The 25,756-nt window shown below is 35.7% G+C and overlaps 6 protein-coding genes and 1 pseudogene across 8 annotated transcripts; 4 read left to right on the forward strand and 3 right to left on the reverse strand.

The window, feature by feature from the left end:
- Nucleotides 1-920: 920 nt before the first annotated feature.
- LOC145901307 (uncharacterized) lies at nucleotides 921-15,182 on the reverse strand (annotated as a pseudogene). Of its 2 annotated transcripts, none has more exons than XR_014402513.1 (3): nucleotides 13,230-15,182; nucleotides 12,909-13,009; nucleotides 921-1,732 (listed from the first exon to the last, which is right to left on the reverse strand). The product of XR_014402513.1 is annotated as an uncharacterized LOC145901307, transcript variant X1 (transcript). The 2 variants fall into 2 exon arrangements; XR_014402514.1 differs by lacking the exon at nucleotides 921-1,732 and adding an exon at nucleotides 3,868-3,999.
- On the forward strand, nucleotides 1,731-4,394 carry LOC145901306 (uncharacterized). Its single transcript, XM_082988925.1, has 5 exons — nucleotides 1,731-2,187; nucleotides 2,307-3,356; nucleotides 3,415-3,501; nucleotides 3,620-3,802; nucleotides 3,875-4,394. The coding sequence occupies exons 1-5, from the start codon at nucleotides 2,074-2,076 to the stop codon at nucleotides 4,271-4,273; spliced, it is 1,833 nt and encodes a 610-aa protein (XP_082845051.1). The 5' UTR covers nucleotides 1,731-2,073; the 3' UTR covers nucleotides 4,274-4,394.
- On the forward strand, nucleotides 11,048-12,867 carry LOC145903382 (uncharacterized). Its single transcript, XM_082991465.1, has 4 exons — nucleotides 11,048-11,472; nucleotides 11,563-11,649; nucleotides 11,744-11,926; nucleotides 12,167-12,867. Exons 1-4 carry the CDS (start codon nucleotides 11,074-11,076, stop codon nucleotides 12,641-12,643), a joined length of 1,146 nt encoding a protein of 381 aa, XP_082847591.1. The 5' UTR covers nucleotides 11,048-11,073; the 3' UTR covers nucleotides 12,644-12,867.
- Nucleotides 15,183-15,889: 707 nt separating the features above from the next.
- On the forward strand, nucleotides 15,890-18,053 carry LOC145902792 (pfs47 receptor-like). The gene is made up of 2 exons (XM_082990891.1): nucleotides 15,890-16,887; nucleotides 17,535-18,053. The coding sequence occupies exons 1-2, from the start codon at nucleotides 16,201-16,203 to the stop codon at nucleotides 17,943-17,945; spliced, it is 1,098 nt and encodes a 365-aa protein (XP_082847017.1). The 5' UTR covers nucleotides 15,890-16,200; the 3' UTR covers nucleotides 17,946-18,053.
- A 124-nt stretch (nucleotides 18,054-18,177) lies between these two features.
- LOC145901713 (cilia- and flagella-associated protein 298-like) lies at nucleotides 18,178-20,280 on the reverse strand. Its single transcript, XM_082989478.1, has 6 exons — nucleotides 20,126-20,280; nucleotides 19,831-19,936; nucleotides 19,630-19,759; nucleotides 19,419-19,569; nucleotides 18,995-19,230; nucleotides 18,178-18,392 (listed from the first exon to the last, which is right to left on the reverse strand). Exons 1-6 carry the CDS (start codon nucleotides 20,262-20,264, stop codon nucleotides 18,273-18,275), a joined length of 882 nt encoding a protein of 293 aa, XP_082845604.1. The 5' UTR covers nucleotides 20,265-20,280; the 3' UTR covers nucleotides 18,178-18,272.
- A 353-nt stretch (nucleotides 20,281-20,633) lies between these two features.
- LOC145901548 (spermatogenesis-associated serine-rich protein 1-like) lies at nucleotides 20,634-22,197 on the forward strand. The gene is made up of 5 exons (XM_082989275.1): nucleotides 20,634-20,922; nucleotides 21,024-21,174; nucleotides 21,284-21,685; nucleotides 21,754-21,819; nucleotides 22,052-22,197. The coding sequence occupies exons 1-5, from the start codon at nucleotides 20,889-20,891 to the stop codon at nucleotides 22,173-22,175; spliced, it is 777 nt and encodes a 258-aa protein (XP_082845401.1). The 5' UTR covers nucleotides 20,634-20,888; the 3' UTR covers nucleotides 22,176-22,197.
- LOC145901547 (uncharacterized) lies at nucleotides 22,195-25,016 on the reverse strand. Its single transcript, XM_082989274.1, has 9 exons — nucleotides 24,894-25,016; nucleotides 24,423-24,587; nucleotides 24,178-24,289; nucleotides 23,860-23,982; nucleotides 23,596-23,803; nucleotides 23,320-23,529; nucleotides 22,991-23,105; nucleotides 22,778-22,933; nucleotides 22,195-22,563 (listed from the first exon to the last, which is right to left on the reverse strand). The coding sequence occupies exons 1-9, from the start codon at nucleotides 24,931-24,933 to the stop codon at nucleotides 22,445-22,447; spliced, it is 1,248 nt and encodes a 415-aa protein (XP_082845400.1). The 5' UTR covers nucleotides 24,934-25,016; the 3' UTR covers nucleotides 22,195-22,444.
- Between the last annotated feature and the right edge of the window lie 740 nt (nucleotides 25,017-25,756).

Raw genomic sequence — 25,756 nt, forward strand, 5'->3', positions numbered from 1 at the left:
GGTGCACTATACCGACCCGAATCTCAGCAGCAACACATTTGTGGACAAAAATAAGTCCCCGACCAATCTGACGTCATCAAAAAGGGTCCGCCATGAAACCATTGCATTTATGTACAGGTTCTTTAGTAAGTATCCAAGTGAAGTTGATTTCCAATGTTTAAAATTTGCGCCGGTGTTTGTAAGGTTCAGGCTATATTATGTTAAGAAAATAAAACGTCTTTGTTTTGTGAAAGAAATGACAATGGATTTTACCACAGTTATTTCATAATGCCTTTTACATAAACTACTAAGACTCCAATTCGGTCAATCTATTTAAAAGCCGACAAATTTATAACATACAATCGTTAACGTCTTTTCCCTCAAGTTTCCCAAAAAGCGCGAAATTGGCTTTTGACAGAGAACTGTTTTTTCATGAAATGCCAATGGGCATTTAATGCATTTAACAAATACGTAACATTATGCCGAATTAAATTAAAAAATTGTCGCCCTTTGCGTAATTGAAGCACTTAGCTGGCGTGGAAGATCATTTATTGCCCAATTAGACAAGCTATAATTATTTCGGTTTTCTGGGTAAATGCACGATTCGTTTAAAATTTGGACCCAGGCCTGCAAACATTTACTCTGTGCAAATGTTAGAGAACTTGCAATGGAATATATATGGATATTTAAAAAAAAAATGGTTGCTAATGTTAAAGCCTTCTTCCATGTTTGTTCGACCAATTAACAACATTTTGAGCAAGTTGCTGCATAGGTTAGCCTATAACCATATCCAAAATCGTGCTTTCGGCGATACGCCCGCTTTGAAGCGGTACAGAGCAGCAGAAACACGTAAAAGCGACGAAAAAGAAATTTCCACGAAACAAGGAACTCCAGACATTGTATTTTTTGTCACGTTGTCCAGTACCTGGAAAACTGAACCCTCGATATTCTTTTAGAATGCTCACGGAGTAGTGGGTACGTGAACATCATTTATTTGGGTCAACTTACTATGTTTGATCTTTACGCACAAAAATTAACATTACGTTTCAGTAAAAAAGCAACAAGACGTGCACGTTTATCGATTAAAAAATGTGTTAAAGTTATGCTAAACTTCATGGCAATTTATACCCACACAGGACATTACATAAAGATTTTCCCAAACAACAAGTAGGACTATGGGCCCAAAATTCGCACAAATTTCGATTGAAGTGACGTATACACAAAATAAACCCCACAAGAATTACGCAGATGTTGAGTGAGCGACAACAGAAGTTCGTGTTGAAACGTAAACGAAGTATGCTAGGTCCTTTTATAGTGTCTTTAAAATACACACAATGACATGTATGGCGGATGACAATTGAGACTGCGTCCAACTCTTAAGGACATGACCTGTTCCGCGGGAATAATTAATTGGATTGCGTAGTCGTCGTCGGTGGTCGTTAGGCAAACCAAACAAGAAGTCACAGACACAGCACAGGTCAACATCGCAATGACGCTTTCTGCATCCTCTCCCGCTTCCAACTGGAGAGATACCCAGGGTGGGAGAGTGACTAACTTGTAGCAGAATAACGCAATGACGTAATTAATCCATTTCCTGTCTGTGACAATTAAGCCATGTTTGGTAGCAAGGCACGCGCGTTCATGTTGAATCACTGGGTAGTATCTTGAGGCTTTGGTCTGATTTCATCACCTGGTGTGATGTGCACCCAGAAGATGAACAATCAACTTACGTCATCTGAATTCTTGAATGCCTCTGAAAAACAACAAGTAGTGCATTTAAAATATAGCAAGTACTGACAAGTTTTACATACATAACAGATTTTCAGTCTTTAACATAGAACAAATTTTACACATAATCAACACATACATCCCAATACAGCACAAAAATGATTAAAAATGATCAAAAATGACAAAATACTTGTTATATGCATGAAAAGTTAAATCGCAATTTGATTAATGACCTCAAGCATCGTGACAAAATGTCATTAAATCTTTCACGGAAAATAATTTTTTCTTAGTGCTATGCGAGTTTGAAGCATATTGCTCCCTGTTAAGTCAGTGCTTTTGTGATCAGATGGTGGTGGCGAGTACGTAATGACGATGCAAATCTATGTGAAAATGTTTGTCACAGCAGTATTGTGTTGTTTCATATTTAGTCAAGTTATTTGCTCCCCAGTTGAATGTCCAGATGGATGCAGATGTGGCTTTGTAAGTTTAAAACGGTCAATAAATTTAAATGCAATTAGCACGTTTCATATTATCAAGCAAAGCAAAAGTGAAGTCGAAGTAATATTTTTCTTGAAAAATTGAGACCTCTTTTTTTTCAGAATGGAATGACATTGAATTGTGCATCGAATGGGACATATCACCAGTCAAAAGTTCCCGCCACACTCCCTGAGAGGGCAGTTCAATTAATTCTAGACAATAACTGGATAGATGTCATACAGCAAGGAGACTTTCCCAAGACAAAAGCTTCTTTGGTCTATTTAAGCATTCAGCGAAACAAAATCAATGTCATCCAAGCCAACGCTTTCAAGTATCTCAAACATTTGCAATCACTTCTGCTGTTCAACAATCTCATCAAAACACCAACTGTAAAGACATATGTTGGTCTGACAAGCTTAAAACTTCTGCACTTGGGGAGGAATTCAATTTTGGAAATACCCTGCAAAGCTTTTAAGGATATGACAATGTTGGAAAATCTGAAATTGGGGCAAAACCAGCTAATAGAGGTTACCTCATGCATGTTTCAAGGTCTAGTCAACATCAAACAGCTCGACTTGTCCAACAACAGAATAACAAACATAGACAAAACTGCTTTCACCGACCTTGTAAAACTCACTGACTTAAGTATCAACAACAATTATATTTCAAAAATACATTCTGATTGGTTTGCAAGCAAAAGACTGAACCAAGTAAGAGTATCTGGAAACCCATGGAATTGCAACTGCAACCTTTTTAGCCAGTATGCCAAAATCAAAACCATGATTTCGGGGCCTAGCTGTTTATATGACAACATGTGTGTCAGATGCCACATGCCAACAACACTGCAAACAACACCTATTGAAGCAGTGAACAACAGTCATTGGGCCACATGCCTGTCTCCAGGAATAGATTTAGATCAAGATACAAACAATAATTCTGTGTCATGTAACTCAAATGGAACGAACTGTAGTGTAAAGTTATCAGCTCCTGGGGTCAAATTGAACAATACTGTTCCACAAACAGTACTCTACCTTAATTTGACTTCTAACTCAATATCACACATCAACATAACAACATTTTCTGGACTCGGTAACCTTCTTGGCCTGGAACTGTCCACCAGTAACATAACTTCAATTGAGGATAACGCATTCGAAGACCAACAACAACTTCTAGTAAGTACTACAAAAATTTATCAAACAAACTAAAATCCTGAACAAAAACTCTATTTAGACAATGGACCTCAGCAGCAATGAACTTTCAGAAATTGGACATGGTATATTTTTTGGTTTAACCAATCTGGAGCTACTCAACTTAAAGGTAAAAAGTAAACTGCATTGTTAACCTCACTGAAAAAAACCCATAAGAAAAAAAAAAGATGGCACTAAAATATTCCCATGGACATCAGCACAAAACTAACAATTTACTTTCTTATCAGGACAACAACATCACAGGAGCAATTAACAACCAGACCTTTCAGCATCTCAATTCTCTATCCATCCTCGACCTTGGAGAAAATGACTTGAAGGAGATTCTCGAGTGTGCATTTTGCAACACAACTCTGCAACAGTTGTTTCTTGACAAAAACTCAATTTCATATATTCATCGCAGTGCATTCAAGGTAGATGTTTTTTGCAATAATTTCAAAAATTATTTCAATTTAAAATGTGTAATTAATTCTCATACTTGACAGGGCCTATCTGATCTCGAAGTTCTGAGCATTGCAAGCAATCGGCTTACCCAACTGGATTTCACTCAATTTGTGGGAATGTCAGCGCTTGTCACACTCCGGACAAGCAACAACAAATGGAAGTGCACCTGCAAAATGAAGATTGAATTAACACGGATGATTGCCAACATATACAAGTCTGTGTCCTGCGAGAGAGACTATTTTTGTATTCAGTGCAGTTCCCCCGAAACTTTAAAAGGTTCATTTTTACACACTGTCCTTCAGAATAACTGCACTACAAATAGCACTTTTGCTGTGACACCCACCTTACCGTACACTACTTCTGGTGTCACTGCAATGCCATATTTTTGTAAATTTTTCCTTTTTGTAGTTATCATTCTTAATGCTGTTTTTTATTGTTAGCTATTTACCTGATGTATTTAAAGTCAATTTGCTGCAAAAAGCAATATTTTTGTTGATGCATGTTGTCAGAAATGGAAATTAATTTATATTTTTTTTGTTAATACAATGCAGGATCTTTTCATTACTTATGAGAAAATTTGAAAATACGAATGCATTTAATCGAATGCTAGTGCATGTAATGCTACCAAATACCAAACAATAAATGTAAAAAGGTAAATGGCCTGTATTCTGACAACTTTAGAGAATGTTAAGTCTGAGATGAAAGATGATAACCTTTAAATAGTTTTAAATAAACTCTTTTTCAAACAATTTTAAATAAACAATTTTTATTGGTGAAATATATATATACATATGAGATGCATATGTAAAATTCTCAAGCCAGTAAATCGCATCCATAAATTCAGTATATACAACTGACATGATGCCAAATGAATCATTACAATTAAGACGCAAAAGATGATGCATATCCAATCAGGCAACCAGGGGCTAATATCAGCAGACACTCATTTTTCCTCAGCGGGAAATGTGCAAGTAGTTTGTTGAGCTGACCAGACATTTTGATACTTGACCATGAGAAAACAGATTTTACAAATATTTGTGGTCGTGGTGTGTGTAATTGGAACTCAGATGAAAACAGCAAAGGGAGAGGAAAACTATTTTTGGCAAAAACTAAAAGGATTATACGGAAACTATGGTGGGCTTTCACGATCAAGAAGAAGTTTGCAAGTTTTGCCGACCGTGCAGTGCACCTTAAACTTTCCTATCACATGTACTGTCAATTCTTACTCAGGCTTCATGGTCAATGACTTGAAGTCTCAAATAACAAGTAATGTACGGATACTTCGGCTTTCAAACAATCTATTTGTGTCGATTAACAAAACTGACTTTGAGACTTTTAAAAGCATGTTTTATTTGTATCTGGAAACAAATATGTTAACAAGCATCGAAGATTACTCATTTATGAGTAACACACCACTTGTTGTAAGTAACAAAACTTCTATACAAAAGCTCTTGAAAACTCATTCATTATAAATATATTTTAAGATAAAATACTCTGTCTTGAAAAGTAAACTATCACTACATACAAAATAATAATGTAACAAAGTGCTCAACCTCCTGAACGACATACTAATTTGTTTAAAGCTAATTAATACTGACCAATCAGAAATATATTTGCAAATTTATATGTGCAGGAGCTTCACCTTCAAACAAACATGTTGACATCAATCAACAATGCAACTTTTGTTGGTCTGCCGAATCTTCAACTATTAGACTTGTCGGTAAGTTACATGGTTAGATGGTAACTGGCACAACAAATATTAAAGCATAAACCTTGCGAAATAATTACAAATTAATACAAAACAACAATGCTAATCTGTAATGTATGTTGTTAAACTCTTTGTATAACTGTGGTGATCTCAACCAGTTTTATGTCTTCGTCACAACTAACTTGTAACATTTTACAGGGCAACAGAATTAATAACATCGAAAGACAGATATTTACTCCTCTTCTCTCTCTTACTAAGTTGGATTTGAGCGTTAATCAAATTAAAAATGTCCCTGAGTGCTCCTTCTGTGATGTCACAAGTCTGGCCGAGATTAATCTTAGTAACAACCAAATCAAGACCATCGCAGGAAATGCATTCCAGGTTTAATCTAAAATACATGCATGTAACCTTTGTATGTATTCACATTTCATGAATACATGTTGCAAAATAACATTTGGTACAATCTCAAGCAAATTTTTGTATGACACAAATCTTGAACAAAAACCATCAATAATTTTTTTTATTACATTGCAGGGATTGAACTTCCTCACAAACTTAGCAATCAACAACAACAAAATCAGTGAATTCAACTTCACCAAACTTGGCTCCTCACTCAACAAATTTAACACAAAAAACAACAACTGGACATGTACTTGTGAATTAAAGACACAATTTGATGAGTTTCTCAACAAGACAGGAAAAGTGGTCAGCTGTGATTCCATCAACGCAACGGCTTGTGTTAAATGTGCATCCCCAGAACATCTTTCAAACAACAGTTTGCACACACTAACCAAGAACAACACATGTGTCATAACAGCCACAACAACAGCCTCAACCAAACCCGATTCGACAACAACTATAACCACAACTACAGAACTGACCAGTCACACAATGACAACAACTAGCCTAAATGCAACACAAAGCATTAACTTAGTAACCACAGCAATTAATGCATCCTTAAGCACAGTTTTGGGCATAGTCACCAGTAAAGCAACTATGCAACCGCAACAAAGCACTTCTGCATTCCCCCCAGCAACCCAAATTCCAAGAGTTGATGACATTGATCTCAAAATCATCATACCTGTTGCAGTTTCTTGTGCAATTGTCCTCATTGTGATTGCGGCAGCATGGATATACATATGCAGACGGAGGTAAAATCATTGAAAGAAATTACATACAGCAATTTAACATACTATTTTCTTTAAATTTAGGAAATCTGGAAGGATGTCTACAAACTCACACAGTAACCCAGCTTTTGATGCTAAAAGGTTGTCTCTGGCCGACCCAGAAGTTGTGAATGTTTTCAACTCATGATAAATTATTAATCTTGTTTTCCTCGTCGTAATAGCATGTACATAAAGCGCTATCGAGACACTGATTGGAAAAAGTGGTGGAATTTATTACAAAGCGACACAAATTGGAATAATGTTTACTTTTTTTTTATATGTATTTTTTTTATTTTTTGTGCAAATCGTATTTATCAATAAAAGCTTTTGTAAAATTTGTCAAGAAACAAAACAAGGCATCACATCTTACTGCAAGCAAAAAATGAGATTACCAGGAAGATACTGTTTATTACCTGAAAACAAAATACATGTTCAACATTAGTTTGTGTGATAGATGAACATATGATGATAGTTGAAACATAAATATGCTGAAACTAACACATTTAATGGATAGTGAAACCCACATTGTTTATGAGTAAAAAAAAGGACTTTCTGTCCCTACTAATGGAACTCCTCACAGAAGCAAATGGCCAACACATACACTTGCTGGGCTCCTCAGCATAAATGCGTGCATGTTATACTCCTGCATTTCAACCCCACAATGACATAATTTATTACAAAAATATATGCATGAAAAAGAAGAACACAGGCAATACAATTTTTTTGAACGCAGTTTCACAGTTTTTCGTCATGTTGTTCATTATGCATTAAGTGTTACACCATGAATAGAAGCAGTTTGTAAGTACTTTCTATGTAAGGAAACTGATGTATTCCACAAAAGCACAACTGTGTGACATGGATGACTACATGCTTACCTGCATCTGTGAATCACTGTGACGCTGATAAAGATGACACAAATTTAAATAACACCCATGGTTTATCATTCTTCGATCAGAGTTTGAGCAAGGTGTTTGTTGTCTATACTAGAAAGTAACAATGAAAGCAACTACTTTCTGCATCTTGGCACTTTTTATTGTGGAACTTCCCGCAAAAATGACCCATGGAACCGATAATGTACACTCCCTGGAAGAGAGTGCCAGATCAGATGAGACAAAAAAGTTGTTAAGATCAAAGAGAAGCCAAAGCAATGCACTAAACTGCACAATTGTGCCACCGTTTACAACATGTTTTCTCAAGGCAGGTCAAAACATCACCGAGCTGGATACTGCAAGTTTGCCAAATACCAATGTCAACGTATTCCTACTGTCAAACAACTTGCTCAAGTATATCAACAAAACCCATTTTATCAATTTTACTCAACTGATTTTATTGGACCTTCATTCAAATAAACTAACTTGGATTGAAGATTTTTCTTTTGCAAGCAACCAAAATCTTCGGGTGAGTTTGAAAACATTTAATCTTTGCAATCGATCAGATACATGTCTTGGTTAATTCTGTAAAACACTAACCATGATTGTAGAATTCGACTACATAAAAATACATATATTATTGATTTTGTCGCTTCAAATTTAATATGTGCATATTTCACAACATATAACCTTTTTACAAGCACTTTTTATCATTAAAATCGTTTTTTACACACAGTAATGTGATAACAAGTGTCTGTACTTATTTTTAAGACCATTCACCTTCAAGAAAATTTAATCTCATCAATTACCAACAACACCTTCGTGGGTCCCACTTTTACCCAACTGCTAAACCTTTCAGTAAGTTTGCAGACTTGTACCAACAAATTCTAACAACATATCTAAATTTAGTCATACTTGTTTATTCTTGCATTAAACCTGGATTGCTAAATGTGCTACACCAGTGCTAAGTTGTTAATTTAAGTGCAAGTTTTTAATAACATGACCAGTTTAAAAAAAACAACACCAGCTTGGAAACATGTCACACAGAGGAATTTTTGCAGGGAAACAGTATCAGATTTGTGGAAAGAAGTCATTTTACTCCATTTACATACCTTTCAACACTGGATTTGTCTAAAAATCAAATCGAATTCATTCCAAAATGCTGCTTTTGTGATGTCCAAAGTTTAGGCACACTTGATATTGGTTACAACAAGATTACTGTGATTGACGAAAATGCATTTCAGGTATTTACCTAATAGAACAATGTTTTGTTTACAGTAAGCATGATTGGTGTAACTGGCATTAAACAAAAGTAATACAAAACATCTACTTATACAGCTGTTAATATAACAAATGTTTTACATATCTCTTCTACTGTTATATCCCTGTTTACGTTTTACCAATAATGCCATAGGGGGGAATGGGCATGAAAATGACTAACTAGTAGACTCACACTCATTTTGTTATTTAAAGCAAGTGTATATTATAAAACATTTGTAACTTTCTTTATGAAGTTCTTTAATTGGCTGTGAGTATAGTAGTCCCTACAATGCAAGTCATTTGACAATTTCTTACTTTTCAATTCAGGGATTGATCAACTTGTACAGTCTATCAATCAGAAGCAACAAAATTACCAACTACAACTTTTCCCAATTGAGCTCACCCACTGATCTCACAGATTTTTATACACAAAACAACAGGTGGAATTGTACATGTGAACAGAAGAAGCAGTTTGATGAATTTCTGAACAAGACAAATAGTAAATCAATATGCAATGTTGGCAATCCCAGGGCTTGTGTGGTGTGTCAATATCCAGACAAGTTATTTAACAACAGTTTGCATGCCCTGACCTTGGCAAGCGTTTGTGATCCTATAACAACAACAGCGGCATTTACAACACCAGATTCTGAAATGACAAGTGAATCTCCATCCCGGGTCATCCAGCCAACCACATCATATACTGAACTAAATACTGGGAAAGGAAATCTGCAAAATATTACCTCAGTTTCTATGGTTACCATAACAACCAAGATGGCGGGAAATTCGGAAACCAGCAAACCAACAAGCATTCCACATCACACTACAGATAGCCCCTGGGTTAACCAGACAACCAGTAAAGGGGTCAGGATGAACTATAAAATAACAACTTACTTTACTGCTTTTTATGGTGTGATGATCTTTTTATTGTGATTAAGACCGTATTCCAATACAACACCTTTAAATTTTGACATGTCCGAAAATGTTAAACCAAACTCTATACATTTGTTTACATTTTGAAATCTTGTATATTTAGTAATTTCATTGTTGTATACCACTTCTTGAAGCATCAGAACTATTTAAACAATATGTTTTACAGAATGGTATTCTGTGCATTGTTTTCAAAAGTGTAAATGTACATTTGTTGGTAATGTGTACTTTGTAAAATTGTGCCTTTAAATAAATTTGAACATGTACAAACATAAAGTTAATTCTTTCAGTCAGTATATTTAATGATCTAATACAGGGTACAGCTTTCAAACAATTCAAAACAAGTACAACAAAACAGTAAACACTTCTTTTTGTTGTCATTAATAGCTTCCGCCAGTAATTTTATCTCATTTTGCTGTTATACCAGTTAATTGTACACTGTTTTGTTATTTGGAGTAAAATATATTTGCATCTGTCCATGAGGCAAGGGCTAGATTCAAAATGCTTTCTGCCAGAGGAAATTTTTTACTTAGGGTGTACGGTTTAACAGAAAAAAAGGTGACATACTTTATACATGAGTGAACACAGTCGTAAGTAGTTGTTAGTGCCCATACTTCAGCAACATGGGTCAGCGTAAAAGATTTTTGGGAAAAACAGACTAAATGAGATTAGATTTTGATGAACAATGCAATAAAAGAAGTGTTTTTGGCAAAGACATTCTAGCAATCAGTAACAATTACCTGGATCATTTTAAAGCAAAGATATATGCATTTACTCAGCGCTTGCAGACATTAACTTATACTTTCCAAATGAATGATATGTTGTAAGACTTGCACACCAACTTCAGCTAATATTTGAAGTGAAAACTAATGAAAATACTGCTGCCTAACTGGTCATATGCTAAATATAGCAAAAGGTGTCACTTTTCACTGTACTTATTGCAACATACACATAGGAAATAACAACGTAAACATAACACTTTACTACCACTCATGTCAGGTGTAAATGTAAACAAAAACAATTGGGAGATGGTCTCCATAGAAAAGAAGCACTTCAGCTTTGTTGGTTTTATGACAGATTAGCAACATTTACAATCTGCTATATATCAGTGCAAGACAGCTGAAGTCTGAAGACTATATTATTCTAAACATTCAGTGTAACAATTTTCTTTCGATCCAGTCAAAACCACCTATGTTAACTGGTAATGTTTTATGAAGTAAAATTTTGTTTGAAATAACGTGGTAAGACTTTAATCTGTAGAAATTTATTCCCTTTTTAGGTGCAATGTAGTTTTGACTTAAAAAAAAGCCATGTCTACAATGGCGCTTGTCTTAGTCATATTGCTGTGTATACTTGGAATTGAAGCAGCAGAAGCAAGGAGAGAAAAAAGTTCATATCTGTCAAACAGAAGGGAAAAATATGTTGTCAAAATGATGTCCAGGTCACGAAGGACCACCGGACCTTTCCTGAACTGCACAAATTCAGGGACTGTAAAATGTGTTGCAACACCAAATCAAAACATAACAACATTAGACTCGTTGACTTCCATACCGACGAATGTCCAAGAACTGATTTTGTCAAACAACAAAATTGAATTTATCAACAAAACTGATTTTGCTGTGTTTGCTAATTTAATGATATTACATGTTAACTCAAATGCTCTCACATGGATTGAAGATAATTCATTCGAGAATAATCCATTCTTTTTCGTAAGTATTTGACATGACTGGTTGTGGAATAAAAACATTTAAAACCAACCAAGTTAGTACATGATGTAACAATATATATACCACTTTCAGCAACTTTATCTTCAACAAAACGTCATACAATCCATCAGCAACAAAACATTTGTGGGTCTCACAAATCTTCATTTGCTCAATATATCGGTAAAGAAATTTCAGCATATCTCTTAATAACTCACTGTTTCTTGCTGAGAAAAAATTGACTGCAAAAAAATCGATAAAAACAAAAATCCTACAGGGAAACAAGATTACCATCATTAAAAGAAGTACTTTCACCCCTCTCACCTCTCTGGCTCATCTGGATTTGGGCCACAACAATATTCGATATATTCCCGAATGCTGCTTTTGTGATGCAACAAGTTTAAGCACACTTAACATTGGATACAACAGGATTGCAACAATTGAACAGCATGCTTTTCAGGTTTCTGTGGTTTGTTGATATGTATTATGAAAACAGAAGTTTCAAATTATTAGTTTTATCTGTTTTCAGTGGAATCACCAAATTTGACAAAAAAAAATATATGAATAGAATAATTTACACTTATTTACTGTGTTTAACATTTGCAATGGAATTTTAAAATAAGAATAAACTAGTTTAACTAACTTAAATGTGCAATTGAGGCCTTTTTACTTTCCACTTTTTTGTTCTTACTATATACAGGGATTGTTCTACCTATACAGCCTATCATTCAACAACAACATCATCAACAACTTTAACTTTTCCCAACTGACACATTTACATCTCAGTAATTTGGACACACACAACAACAATTGGAATTGTACATGTGCACAGAAAAATCAACTGGATGAGTTTCTAAACAAAACCAACAGCAATGCAACATGCCGTACAGATAAGCCAAAAGCTTGTGTGGTCTGTCAGTATCCAAACAGGCTTTTAAACAATAGTTTACATACATTGACTGTGGAGAGTGTTTGCCTTTCAGTAATGATAACAAAAGAATTCACAACTACTAGTTCTACTCAATCTGTGGTGTTCACTGCTACACTTCTGCAGCACAACACTACAGACAAACCAGCGGTTACTCAGACCACCAGCAATGGTTATGAGATAGACTACAAAATAACAACCTACATAACTGCATTTTGCACTTCAGTTTTGCTTGTGTTGTGGTTGTAGTTGTGTAACAAAAACTGTGGAACTATACAAACATGACAGGGCACTTTGAAACAAACATTATGTTGGAGCACAAATAAATCTTTGATACTGAAAATTCAATATTGGTGTATATATGTATTTGGCTTGTAGACAATCCTGCTGGGCACTTTCACATCTGTGTTATTAAAATCCTTTCATTTCACAATAAAGAACTTGTCATATAACAATAAACGTTATTTCCATTGGTTCCTGTATTTGCAATGTATAAACCTTACAAAGCATTTACCTCAAGCATGTACACTTTAAGTAAGAAGCTTGTTCCAGTCAGATATTACATAGTTGGTGTCTCACTGCAGTTTCTTATGTACTCTGTTCAGTCAATCCTGACTATAAAAAGATTTTATTTTTATTTTTAGCCTTTCTTATATTGTATCCCCACACAATAAGGTGGGATGGTATTATGCACAATTACGCAAGTTTATTTCTTAGATGTGAGTTACATGCAAAACATTCATAATGGAAATTGCAACTGCATAAATGCAAGAACATAGTCATATCCAATCAAAATACCAGAAATTTATAAAAAAAAACTAATATGAATACTCACCCAGCCAGTAAATGAACATCCCCAAGTGCTTAACTGTATGAGTTTCCACAAAATTGCAAATATCATTTAAATGCTGTTTTAAAAATGCAAGTTTACCACTATTTTAGGTCAGTTTTTCATAACAGATTTACATCATGACACCAAAAAAGATCAAATCAAACAACAATACATTTACAACCATACAAGATGTTCAATTGTTGTTTACAATGCAGTCCAGTTACTCTATGAAATAGTATATGTTTGTCTGCTATTACAAATGCAAAGTTCAACTTCCAATGACCTCGGATCCTTGGGATGTTTGTGGCAGTTAATGGAACCGGACAGTTTATCTCCCTCAAAGACTTGAAGAGGATTTTTGAGGAAAAACACAGTTTGTTTCCAGTGTGTGGGTTTGCACCATGGAGCTGTGCTAAATGACACTGTTTTGTCCAAACCAGTTTGGAAGTTGACATCGAAATATCCAACAACAGCTGAGAACTTTCCGGTTTTGGTTATTTTAAAGACAAAATCAGCCTTGAAGTTTAGGTTTTTGGCAGAAACTTTGTGCATGTTGAACTCGATGACGTTGACTGAATCAGAAATCACTCCTGTTGGGTTTACAACATGAACTGAGGCTTCAGTAAGAGTTTTGGTTTTTAGACTTGTCATTTTAAATCCATAAACATCGTCCCAAAAGAGCATTTGTGACTTTACAAGGTTTTCATCATGTATTGCAGCCAAACTGATACTACAACAGTCAGGCATTATTAAACCACCAGGTGACAACCACTTATTGGCAGCAAAGAGTACAGAGTCCAACATGGCTTCATATAAAAGAAAATAGCCCATCCATTCTGAAATGATGATATCAACACTGCAAGGTATTTCCACTTCTTCAATAAATCCCTTTATTACAGTTATTTTTTCTTCCATGGCATTTTCCCTTACGATGTCCATTGCATGATACGCTATATCCGACATGTCAACAGCATACACATGTTTTGCCCCAGCCTTGACAGCAAACATGGAAAGAATTCCAGTACCACACCCCACATCCAACACAACCTTGCCGGCAAACTTTTCTGCATTCATTAAAATAGCATCTTTATAAGCATTAGTCCGTACATGGTCTTGCAACATTTCTGCATGGATGTCCTGATGTGAATATGAACCAAAGTAACCAGAATCCTCAAAGTCCTCCTCTTCTGTATGTTGCATCCTGCAAGCTGACACAGGTCTGTATATGTCCCCAGTTAGAATGCAATCTTTCATGAACGTTTTCATTTCATTCATTCTTTCAAGGGTGTCTGATAAACAAGCCTGCAGTTGGACATTTTCCCCCTGCAATTCAATTACTTGTTTTTTCAGCACATCAGGGTTGTTTACCATTTCAACACCATTTAAAATTGTTTCTGAATTGGAGTTTGTTATTGCATTTGCAAATGACGAGTCAAATATCCCACTTTCTTCACATTCTCTGTCGTTATCAGTGTCTGTATCACCATCAATCATGAATTGCAGCAAGGGGTCATCTTGAACAACTGGTTGAAGGTACTTTTCTGCGGACCAATCTTTCTGGCACAAACGCAGGTTTTCAATTGTTGGCGGATCTTTTTGCATAAAATGTTTTCGCAGATAGTTGACCAGTTTCACATAGCCGAAAAAATCAAGGCCGAATTCGTTGTGCACGATATTCCATATGTCAAAATTATAAACGTCCTTCAGGTGAATGTAATATTTCTCAGCCGATGGAAACTGTTTATCATTAAAAATGCATTTTACGGTCAGGCCAAAACCTTCAATTCCGTCTTCAAGGTCGCTCCATTCATTGTCGTTGTCAGAATCGCTTTCGGCGGAAACCAAATGCGGAACATCAGACACAATCTCTGATTCGCTCATATTTAAGAAACACGCAATTAAATGACAACTTTGAAAGATAAAGAACGGCAACTCACACACATAATACTACAACAGCACCGCTTGCATGCGAATTTTACCCACGTGACAAAAAACACATAGAAATGGAGCATGGTTTCAGATCAGTTTATGGAGGGCGCCATGGCATGGTTCAGATAAAAACAAGAATTGCAACATTTGTTAGATAAAGATGCCAACTTCATCACATCCTTAATTAACAATAAACCTAGACTGGAAGGGTAAAAGTATGATAAGCGTTTTTGCGGTTTCGGATAGATTGACCAATGATTTTCACATTTAGTCATCATTGGATTGACACACAAGCCGAATACATGAATCGAATCACTTGATATTATTGTGAGTGTTTGTTGAATTTTTATTCCTTTTTATAAATATTTAATGCAGTGACTATTTCCCTGGTGTATTGAAACGCGGTTGTTTTTACATAAAATAACGCATTGTGTGCTCTAGTGGAGCCCTGTCAAACGTTTTGGCAATATTGTGAAACTATCCAAACGTATTTTTTGACAAGGTTACCGCCAAAATGTATGTGTAGAGAAGTGAGAAGCAGCCTTATCGCTTGTTATCAACTGTGGGAACTTGACGTCAAAAAGTTTTCAATGGAAGGTCTGCAGATCCTATTGGGGTAAACACCTTTAATAAAACTCCGTTGTGATTGGTCACATGATCATGTGACATGAAGTTGACACGGTTGAGCAAGTTTTCAGGAACTCTTGGCAATATACTTATTTGCAAAAAGTACGTAACCTGGATTAACGTTACACCGCACCTGTACTTTGTAATTTCCTTGCATACATTATGGTGTGATGTTGTTTTGTTTGCTGCTAAATTCTCATAACATACGTTACAATCGTTGTATATGGCGAAATACGGTAGATTTGTTTGTGTGTGGTCAGGACAGGACATAGTTTGTTCCCGTGCATCCCGTGCATCCACAAAAGCAAGCTGTTACTGAAAAGGTTTTGTAACCATTATTCGCATTTCAAGGGTACCTTGTATTGTAACTATTGTGAAAGAATAACTTTGCTTTGCAGGACAAAATTGCTATCCATGCATGATGGCAAGATTTAACCAATCTTCTAGCAACTCTCTGAAAACAAACTTTCCTGTACAACTTAGTGAAGCAACATGGGTTAAAATGCCAAGGAATAGTACTGTCTTGCCAAGGGATGCATTTGTTGCTTGTTTGATGGAAACAGGCGAGTATGGGTACATTGCAAGAGGTAGTGTGAATGGATGTCTAGTTTCTGGCCACACAACTGCTTCTGGAGATCTTGCTTTCCTTCCATTTGGCACCAGTGAGCACAGAGTCACAGATTTTGAAGTACTTGTCGCCAAACCAGAAGACCTCATGTGGGTAAAGGATGAAGCTGGCCGCACACCAGAACATTCAGTCAAAGGTGGAAAGGATAGATATGAGCAACAGTATATTGGAAGAACCTATACAAAACTGGAGGATGCTACCACCTGGCAAGGGCTTCGTCTTCCAGCTATCGGTATGGAAGGGAAACAAAGAGTGGGTAAAATTCACAAGTCACACAAGTGCTTGTATGTCCCGTTTGATGGAAAGGAGTACATCTTCAGGAAGTATGAGGTCTTAAAACACAAGGTTACTCCGGGAAAATTAACAGCTATTTGCAGATGGAACCTTCTTAGACATTTTGAAGGACTTGAATTGGATGCAAGTGCAATTAATAAGTTACCTCTTCCAGAATCTCTCAAGGATTACATGAAACTGAAATAAACTGTGCAATATTTGAGTGGAATTTTTATGTATGTTATACTATCTAAGGTTTCTAATTTTCTAGATTTATTGGGGAGTATAAATTGTTGACTAATATATAATATCAAACATTTTACCCTTTGATCATTGTTTTCATCTGTTATTACATATTATATATTTTGCGTTGACATATTAACTGTAATATGAAACAGTAATGCTTCTTTGTGCTTATATCCTATTTCACTGACTTTGCTTTTTTAAATTCCTCCACTCTAATTTTTGTTTAAAGTGGTCTATGGAAACAAAAATACTTGGATTTGTAGAAACGTAAACCCATAATTGTAAATAGAGCCTATAATATTGCTGTGATGCCACTGTTGCGAAGAAATAAGAAACAGCTGCATAAGAACCTTGTTCCTATGACATATCCCATCTCCACTAGTCCAATTTCATGGGTGCGTGTTCCAGGTGGCAATGCAAACTTACCGGAGGGCGCTTTTGCTGCTTTTTCCATGCTCACTGGTGAACCTGTGTTTATTGCAAGAGGTCGAGTGGACGGTCAGATAGTTACTGGTTCACAACACCAGTAACAGGTGGACTGGCTCTCATACCATACGGATTGCAAGAATTTCGCATTCCCGAGTTTGAAGTGTTAATGGCTAAAGAGGAAGACCTGCTATGGGAGGAGGGTAGAAATGGAGAGACTTCATGCTGTCAAGGGTGGTTATGATAGAGGTGAACAGCAATATATTGGGCGGACTTGCACACGGCTGAACAGTGGCATGACCAGGCAGGGTGTCTTCTTACAAGCGTCGACAGGAGATCAGGAAAAAAGAGTTGGAAAAGTTCACAAATCGCATGGATGCTTGTATGTTCCATATGAAGGGCAGGAATATGTTTTTAAACAGTATGAGGTTTTAAGGCATAAAATCTCTCCAGGTAATCTTGCTTCTGTTTGCAAATGGAACATTCATAAAATTTTTCGAAAGCTTGATTTGGGGCAAGATGCTTATGATCTGTTGCCAATACCACAACCTCTTAAGGCATACCTTAAAGCAAGTAACAATATACATTAAAGAATATTGCACAGAAATTTAGATTATGATAGTGACTTTTTTCTGTATATTATTTCATGTTTGTGTGTTGTTTGCTTACAAAAAAGAGTTTAGTAAGTAAGCGTTGTGTGATAAAAGCCTGTAAACCTGATCATGTTGCTACGATAGCTGTGATTTTCAAGTAAGGACTCGTGCTGTGGGGCGATTTCAAAATATGGATACATGACTTCTGTCCCAAAAAAATATTGCTTCACAAAATTCTAAATTTTTATTGCAAAAATAAAACATTAATAAACATTGGTGCATCTGTGAAATGCACACTGTTGCTATATACAGGGTATTTTTGTGTCAAATCTTCTTTCCTGGACGCCATGTTATATTGTTAAGTCCTTGAAATTGTCTCTTCAACATGTTGTTATCCGCCCACTGTGAATCCAAATGGGTATTGTCATCTACACTGTCAAGTTTCTGCAAAAATGCAAAAAAGGATGTTTGGGGTTCCTAATAATTACCTTCATTATTTTAATATGATCACTTTCTGTGAATAATATTTGTATGTTTCTTTCTGTTACCCACATTCATAATACATTGTCATGCAATATAGCACATTTGTTTTTTAATCGACGAAATCTGCAATTGAGTAAATTTAAACAGAAACTATATTTAGAAAGAATTTAACAAATGAAATTAATTTACAATTTAATAGAATAATAGAAAAAAAGTCAGAAATGTGACTGCAAGAATCAGCCTTTTACAGGTGACCGACGGATCTGCCTTTACAAATCAATGTAATATTCCTAGGGCTCCGAAAGGAGTAACAGGCGATCACACCAGCATAAGAACTTTATTTAATATGTTTCTTAAATAAAGATCTTATGCTTCATGGTTTTATAATTATGGTATCACAAATATTAAACAGTGAGTGTGAATGTCCATTTTAAATTAAACAAAAGTTCATGCTAAAAAAACTGTAAATATGGCAGACAGGTTGTAATAACTACACACCACATATTAGACAAGTTATTATCCATCAGCTTGTCAACAGCAACAAACTTACAACTATAACATACCTTGAGGTCTTCCTGTCGACGGTAGGCTTGTAACATCATTTGTTTTTTCTGTTCCTCATTAACAACTGGTTCTCGACCTGGTGGCCCGGTTCCCTTTTTTTGAAGTTTTACCACCACTTTAGTTTTTTCATTCTTGCCGATGTAGTCCATCAATTTTTTTTCACCAGCCATTTCCTTCCCAGCCCACCACAACACACCCTGACCATCTGGTATCACCTGAAGACTTGCCTGAGTACCTTAAAATATATCTTTACTGTAATCTTGGCCACAGTTTCACACCACACGTTTGCATACAAATATTATTTAGCAAAGAGCCATGATAATCATTGAGGGGTGCAACTTTGTTTTTAAAATTAGTCACCCAGTTGTCCGATTTGTTATGCACTGTTGACTGCTATTGAACAAGTATGAAATTAAAAATTACCAGATAACTCCTCAGTATTTTCAAATTCCATTCTAATGGGGTCATGAGGAGGAAGGCCCATAGGGTAAACAATGGTAACCGCTCCCTTGAGAATATCTAACGTATCTTTGATAATTTCTTTGGTCATGACCATATTTGCCCCAACCTGCTTCTGGTAATTGTATGAAAACTTTTAACATGACTATCTTTCATCTATGGCCCAGTTACTTACTTTGTCAATATTTGCTTTTGCCTCTGTAATTGTTTTTGTGATCACCTCCTGCATTTGTGTGCTGGGTGCCTGACCATTTCTTCTACCAATGTCGTCTTTGCAAAAAGTGGCACCTCCACTTGGCACACACCTGAAAAAATAGCATGGATTTAAAAAGCATTGGGTAAAAAGTTTCTTTCAAAAAAAATTTTGTATTGTTACTTGTCTGCCCATTCATCCTTTAGCTTGAGCTCCACAATTTGGTCATCAGTTAATCCTTGCATGTTTGGGGGGAGCAAAATTCCATGTTTTGCCAAACAATCCATTTCTGCAGAAAAACATTCATATCATTTGATGGTGAAGTGCTGTATTTTAAACAAATTAATGGATTTTATTGGTCTCAGGGCTAAATTAGCCCAACAGCATTTCATCGCATTTTCTGTCATTTTTTAAACAAGCAGTTATTTAGCCATTGGACTTTGTGGCTAAACCACACAAGTGCAAAAAATGTTGTTACCTGCACATATTCTTTCTATTTTAAGACGTCCGTTGTAAAGAACCAAAAGCTCGGAAATCAATTCGTTTAACTGCACTTGTGTGGTTGTTTCGTACAAGAACTGGCTTTCTTCGCCATGTTTTACATGAAGTCGAACCATTACTTAAAAGCTCTGAAAGCCTGTGAATCATAATTTAATTTGCTATTACGCCAAGAATATACAGCTACATAAAATTAATCTGCGTAGCGTTTCTGGAGTGCAACACATGTTCAAAGATTTTTTATAAACAACGCTTCTCGCTTGGATTCGTCGGTGGTCACGCACTAATGCCCATGCTGTAATAATGGGTTATTGTTATCAGTTATTAATACACAGGAAGCAATGTAATATGAAAACATGTCAAATACAACAATATTTTGATAATTACGTTTGCATATATCCTATCAATTACGTTTACGCTGTGAATGAATTGTCTGACATTTCTATGTTAACCCTGGTAACCCTGGTAACTACTGAACAACACAAACAGTAAACTTTGTTATTGTTTTATGTGTGTGGAAAATGACATCAATGACGTAAATTTAACGAAACGGTGTCATGAGTTGTTGCCAAAATTGTTCATGGAATGTATGAATAGTTAGTTACATTAAAACTGACTATTTGTTTGTGACAATTATGGCTTTGGTGGATGTTTTGAAACGTTCACAAAGTTACAAAATAACCCAACGTTTAATTTTGTTTCAGTTCTTTTGTAAACAATCATTTTAACTTCCACTTCTCGAAATGAGAACTGAAAAGCTTCCAAATGAAAATTATGGTAATATAAATTCAGTGTATTGTGACAGTTGTTTGCCCTTTTTCCGAATGTCTTCTACCTCGTGGAACAATGCCATCAGTGTGATGTATTTTTTATTGCAGAAAGTAATGAGGAAACAAAAACACAACGCCAGTTATCAGCTGGCAGAAAAAGCAGAAAAGCTGGAAGAGGGAGATTATATATTCCACATGGCCGTGGAAAAGAAAAAGAGTATAAACCCCATGCCGAGCATATCGATGTCTCATACACCCAGTGAGTGACAAATAGATAAATGTTTTCTAAAAAAAACTTTTTTTTTTTTTTCAAATTATATCTGTTTGGGTATAATTTGTTCAGAGGTTTAGATAATTTTTTGTATCAGATGTGGACCTGACTGGAGCTCTAGATTAAGATGGCTCCCTTCACCAAAGCCAAAGCATGGAGAGCCAAAAGAAACCACATTTCATCCACCCATGAAGTCAATTAAGCACTTCCCTCATCGGCATAATATTTCCACTAAAAAGGAATATACCTTTTATCCTCCTCATGGGATTCCCTTAGTTTTTGGCAAAGGAAAGCAAACAATTTTTGACAATCTTCACAAAGCTTCCAGACTTTCAAGTGCTGAGATAACGGACTCTGTATTGTTTGGTACACATGCTAATGTTGATGATCCAAGAAATGGAATTAGTGAATCCTCTGCTGGCGACAAACCATATCAAGCTGTTGAATATTCAATAGATTTTCACCGATTAGGATCAACTAGACCAGTTGTTGATTTTGGGTAAGATATACTTTTTGCATGACCATCAAATCTGTTTTTTATCCAGTTACTCCAATGTATTTGATTAGGGGTGCCATGAAACTGAACCCTCCAAGTACAACAAATGTGCAAGAACCAGTTCCTGCTAAGCAATGGTAAAGTGTTAGAGAAATAAATAGTTTTTTACCACACTAGTTAGTTGAGGTACTTTATGTTAAATGTTTCTTGTCTGGGATATGAACAAATTCATTTAAATAACATTCTATTTTCACATCAGCTATTGTTTCACAGAAACAACAAATGGGTAATTCAGAAGCCTTATCTGGACAAAATGCCGCTCGACTGTTAACTTGTAGTCCCTCATGATATACAATATTTAAATTCCAGCAAACCTTACACTGTCAAAGAGAGAGAACAGAGGAAACAAGACGAAGTTGAATCTGTCAAACAATTGAATCAATGGAGACCTGCTTCACCTTTGCTTGTCCCAATCACTGATGCAAAAGCATAAAAAAAAAATTAAAAAAAAATGCAGTCAGCACATGTGTTTATTGCCAGCACATTCTTGCAAGTTGGTAAAATCTTAAACACTGCAAAGGAAGACAAAAAGCCATGTCACATTTAAATAAACAAAAACACAAAACAAGGCACAAACAACAAGCCACTTTAAACCATCCCCAAACGTCAGTTTTTAACAAGTATTTTTACAAAGATGCATCTGTACATCTTACGAAATGTAAAATTCCAACAGGGAAATTTTCTACAGATGCAATCAAATGTTTATCGCCATATTCTGCAAGTATTGTCTTTACTTCCTGTCAAAATTGCATCCCCTTCATAGTTGTAAACACAGCTGAAAATCTCATCAGTGTGTCCCTCCAGTACTTGCATACATTCACCTTGTGAACAAAACAAACATTTAAAGTTTAAATACATCTATGTCAAAGTACAAATCAAACAATGCGCATGCAGTAACAAGAAACATTTTTTTGATAATTTTGCCATTGATTGATATTTTTGTCAAGGCAGACCCACAAAGCAGTTTAAATGTACAGTTAGTCAGCTATAAAAATAGTTAAATACAACCATGTTTTGCAACACACACAATCATACCACTGTTAGCATCCCATATTCTTGCAGTTTTATCAGCACTACCAGATAAAACACGATTTCCTTGTGGATTAAACGATACTTTTGATACTTCACTGTCATGACCTTCTAATACAGCAATAGTCTTCTGTGTGCCTGCATCGTAGATTCTTGCAGTTGCTACAGTACATTAACCTGGTCACTTACTCTACACATAACATGTAACATCTCCCTTACCATCTGCTGAGGCACTCACGATTTGTTGACCAGTATAGTTAAAACCAATGTCAAAGACCTCGTCCTCATGACCGCGCAATGTTGCAATGCAGTGTCCAGTTCTAACATCCCACAGCTGAATGCAGAATTTACATTTTGAATACATAAGTTAAAACAAACCAAAAAAACAAAAAAAAAACTTGGGAGCATTTTCAAACTGAATGAGTATTTTTTAGCAAAATCGTATCTACTAACTTGCTCATAAATTTATCATATATTTTGATGCACTAAACTATATACATTACTGATTTTACATGTTTTGACTAAATCCAAGATAAATTATGTGGTACCTTGCATGATCTGTCCATTGATGCAGTGGCTATTAATGAACAGTCAAAATTAAAATGAGCATTAGCTATCTCTCCTCGATGTCCAATTAATGTGTTTGTCTGTTGCCCAGTGTTGGTATCCCACAAGCAAACAGTGTTGTCGAAACTACCTGTTAATACTTGGTCACCCCGACTATTAAATGAAAGGCATATGATTTCCCCTGAATGGCCCTGAAAAAAGGAGATACTTGTATTTTTACCAACATTGCAAAGTAATGTGTAACACAAAAGACTCACCGAAAGTGTTGCAAGCTCTTGGCCAGACTGGACATCCCATAACTTTGTCGTTGCATCCATTGATCCAGTTGCAATAACTGTGCTTTGAGGGTTAAATGACAGACACACAATTTCAGATGTGTGGCCTCGATATGTAAAATAACATTGGCCAGTCTCAGCGTTCCACAGTTTGCATGTTTTGTCAAAACTGCCAGTGGCCACTTTATTTCTAAACAATATAGATTTTGGCATGGACAATTATTGTTCTAAATAGCACAGTCTTACCCATATGGATTGTTAAAGGCAATGGCATATACAACATTTCTGTGCCCCTCCAAGGTTTGAAGTTCCTCTCCACTTGCTGTGTCCCAAACCTTACATGTGCGATCATAACTTCCAGTTATAAAGCTAAAAACAAGACCACCTTCAATTCTGTACAAACTGACTTCAAAAATTGCAAAATTGGGATCTAACTAAAACTGCAGATGTACTAGTAAAAGCTACTGCTTTTTTAGTGTCAATTATGTTTCATTTCACCTTTAAATTCAACAATTGTAGCTTATGTCGTGTATTTTAGTTACAAAATGGCTTGTTAGTAAATACCATGATCCAGATTTGTTAAAGGCAACATTGGTAAGAGGAAGTATGTGTGCACGGAGAACTTTGAACAAATAGAATTGATGATCTCCTGTGCTCCCTATCTTTTCCTGCAGCTCTAAAAGACACAAAAGATCTTTTTAAAACTATTGGCCCAGAAACCATTTTGTTAATTTGTACAAAAGCATGTAGAAAATACTTCAAATAAAAAGTTCCAATTAAATATGTGCTTGAAACAAAATATGTTTTACTTGTTATCAGCTTTTGAACTTGTGGTATTCTTGTCTGCGTTATGAGTGGCTCTTTCAGAGACAATTTCTTTGCAATATCAAGGGCATCATCAGAAGATGTTAACTCCAATAAATCTATTGATTTTGTTTTTACTTGGCCACCTTGTTCATACTCCAAAATAATACCTGATACCATAAAAAACTGTGTTTTTCTTTGTAAAAGTAAAGTTTTCCAGAACATCTTAAATTTTTCATAATGTGCCGTCCTGTTGTTCTCAAAAGCATGCAAAGTTAAGCGTTTAAATCATCTTTAATTTTTAGATATGGCTGTTATTTTCCGGGAAGAATCGTGATTAAACAAACTGCCTGAAAATTTTATTGTAGGCCTAATAATTAAGCGAAAAAATATCTTCCGCTATCAAAACACTTAATAACGCTACATGTACTATAATATCTTCCAAATTTTGTTTCTATCAAATCAAATGCTCTTACCTGGTGGGTAATATCTCAACAAAAACCGTTTTAGACGCATGACAATTTCAACGACTCGCACGAGCGTCAAGAGCAAATCCCAAATTTGGTTTTAAATAAATGTTTGCTTTTGGCGTCCCTTGTTGTTGGGTTAATGTCTGGCCACTAAAAGCGCGCCATGTTGTATTTTAATTCAGAAGGGAATTTTGAAATTTTAACCGTAACAAATCTCTGAAATTTCGATGCAGCAATAAAATCCTGTGTAAGCACCGTTTAGGGATAGCAAAAATACAACAGGTGACAGAATTGTGCACCGCGCAAAAAGTGTTTTCTGCAAACAGCGCTGAAAAAGTTTTGACATCAAATGCGTCTTGCAAAGTGCCAAGTGGTGATGGAGTCAAAACATTTACAAGATTTTAGAATGGAACACAAAAATACAAACACGAACTATGCCCGAATAAGGTGTTAAAGTGCTGTATAGGTTAGGAATCGAGCCCGTTATTTTTAAGCTTCAGCCCGAACCTGTTTTTGGAAAATCGCGCAGATGGTCGATTGCCAATAATATGCTTTTTTTGTTGGTCATGCTTTCTACTAAATCAGGAAAACTCATATTAAAATGTTTTGCAGGATTTTCTAAACTTACTAAAAAAATTGCGTCTTTTGTTTCGTCTGCTGTTGTATTTCCATATCATCGCGACTTAATGGCCGCAGCACCCGAATGCCAAAAAGCCGCCAGACGCGGTAGTTGCATCCTATTCCAGACGTTATTTACTCCAAAACCTCATATTTTGTCAATGATTGGTAGTTATATTCCTCGATAATTTTTGCTTTGCTCAATTTCCCCACACCACACTTTTATGTGGTTTTCCCGCGATGTATAAAAG

This window comes from Ascidia mentula, chromosome 5 (assembly GCF_947561715.1).
Source record: "Ascidia mentula chromosome 5, kaAscMent1.1, whole genome shotgun sequence".
Lineage (NCBI taxonomy): Eukaryota > Metazoa > Chordata > Ascidiacea > Phlebobranchia > Ascidiidae > Ascidia > Ascidia mentula.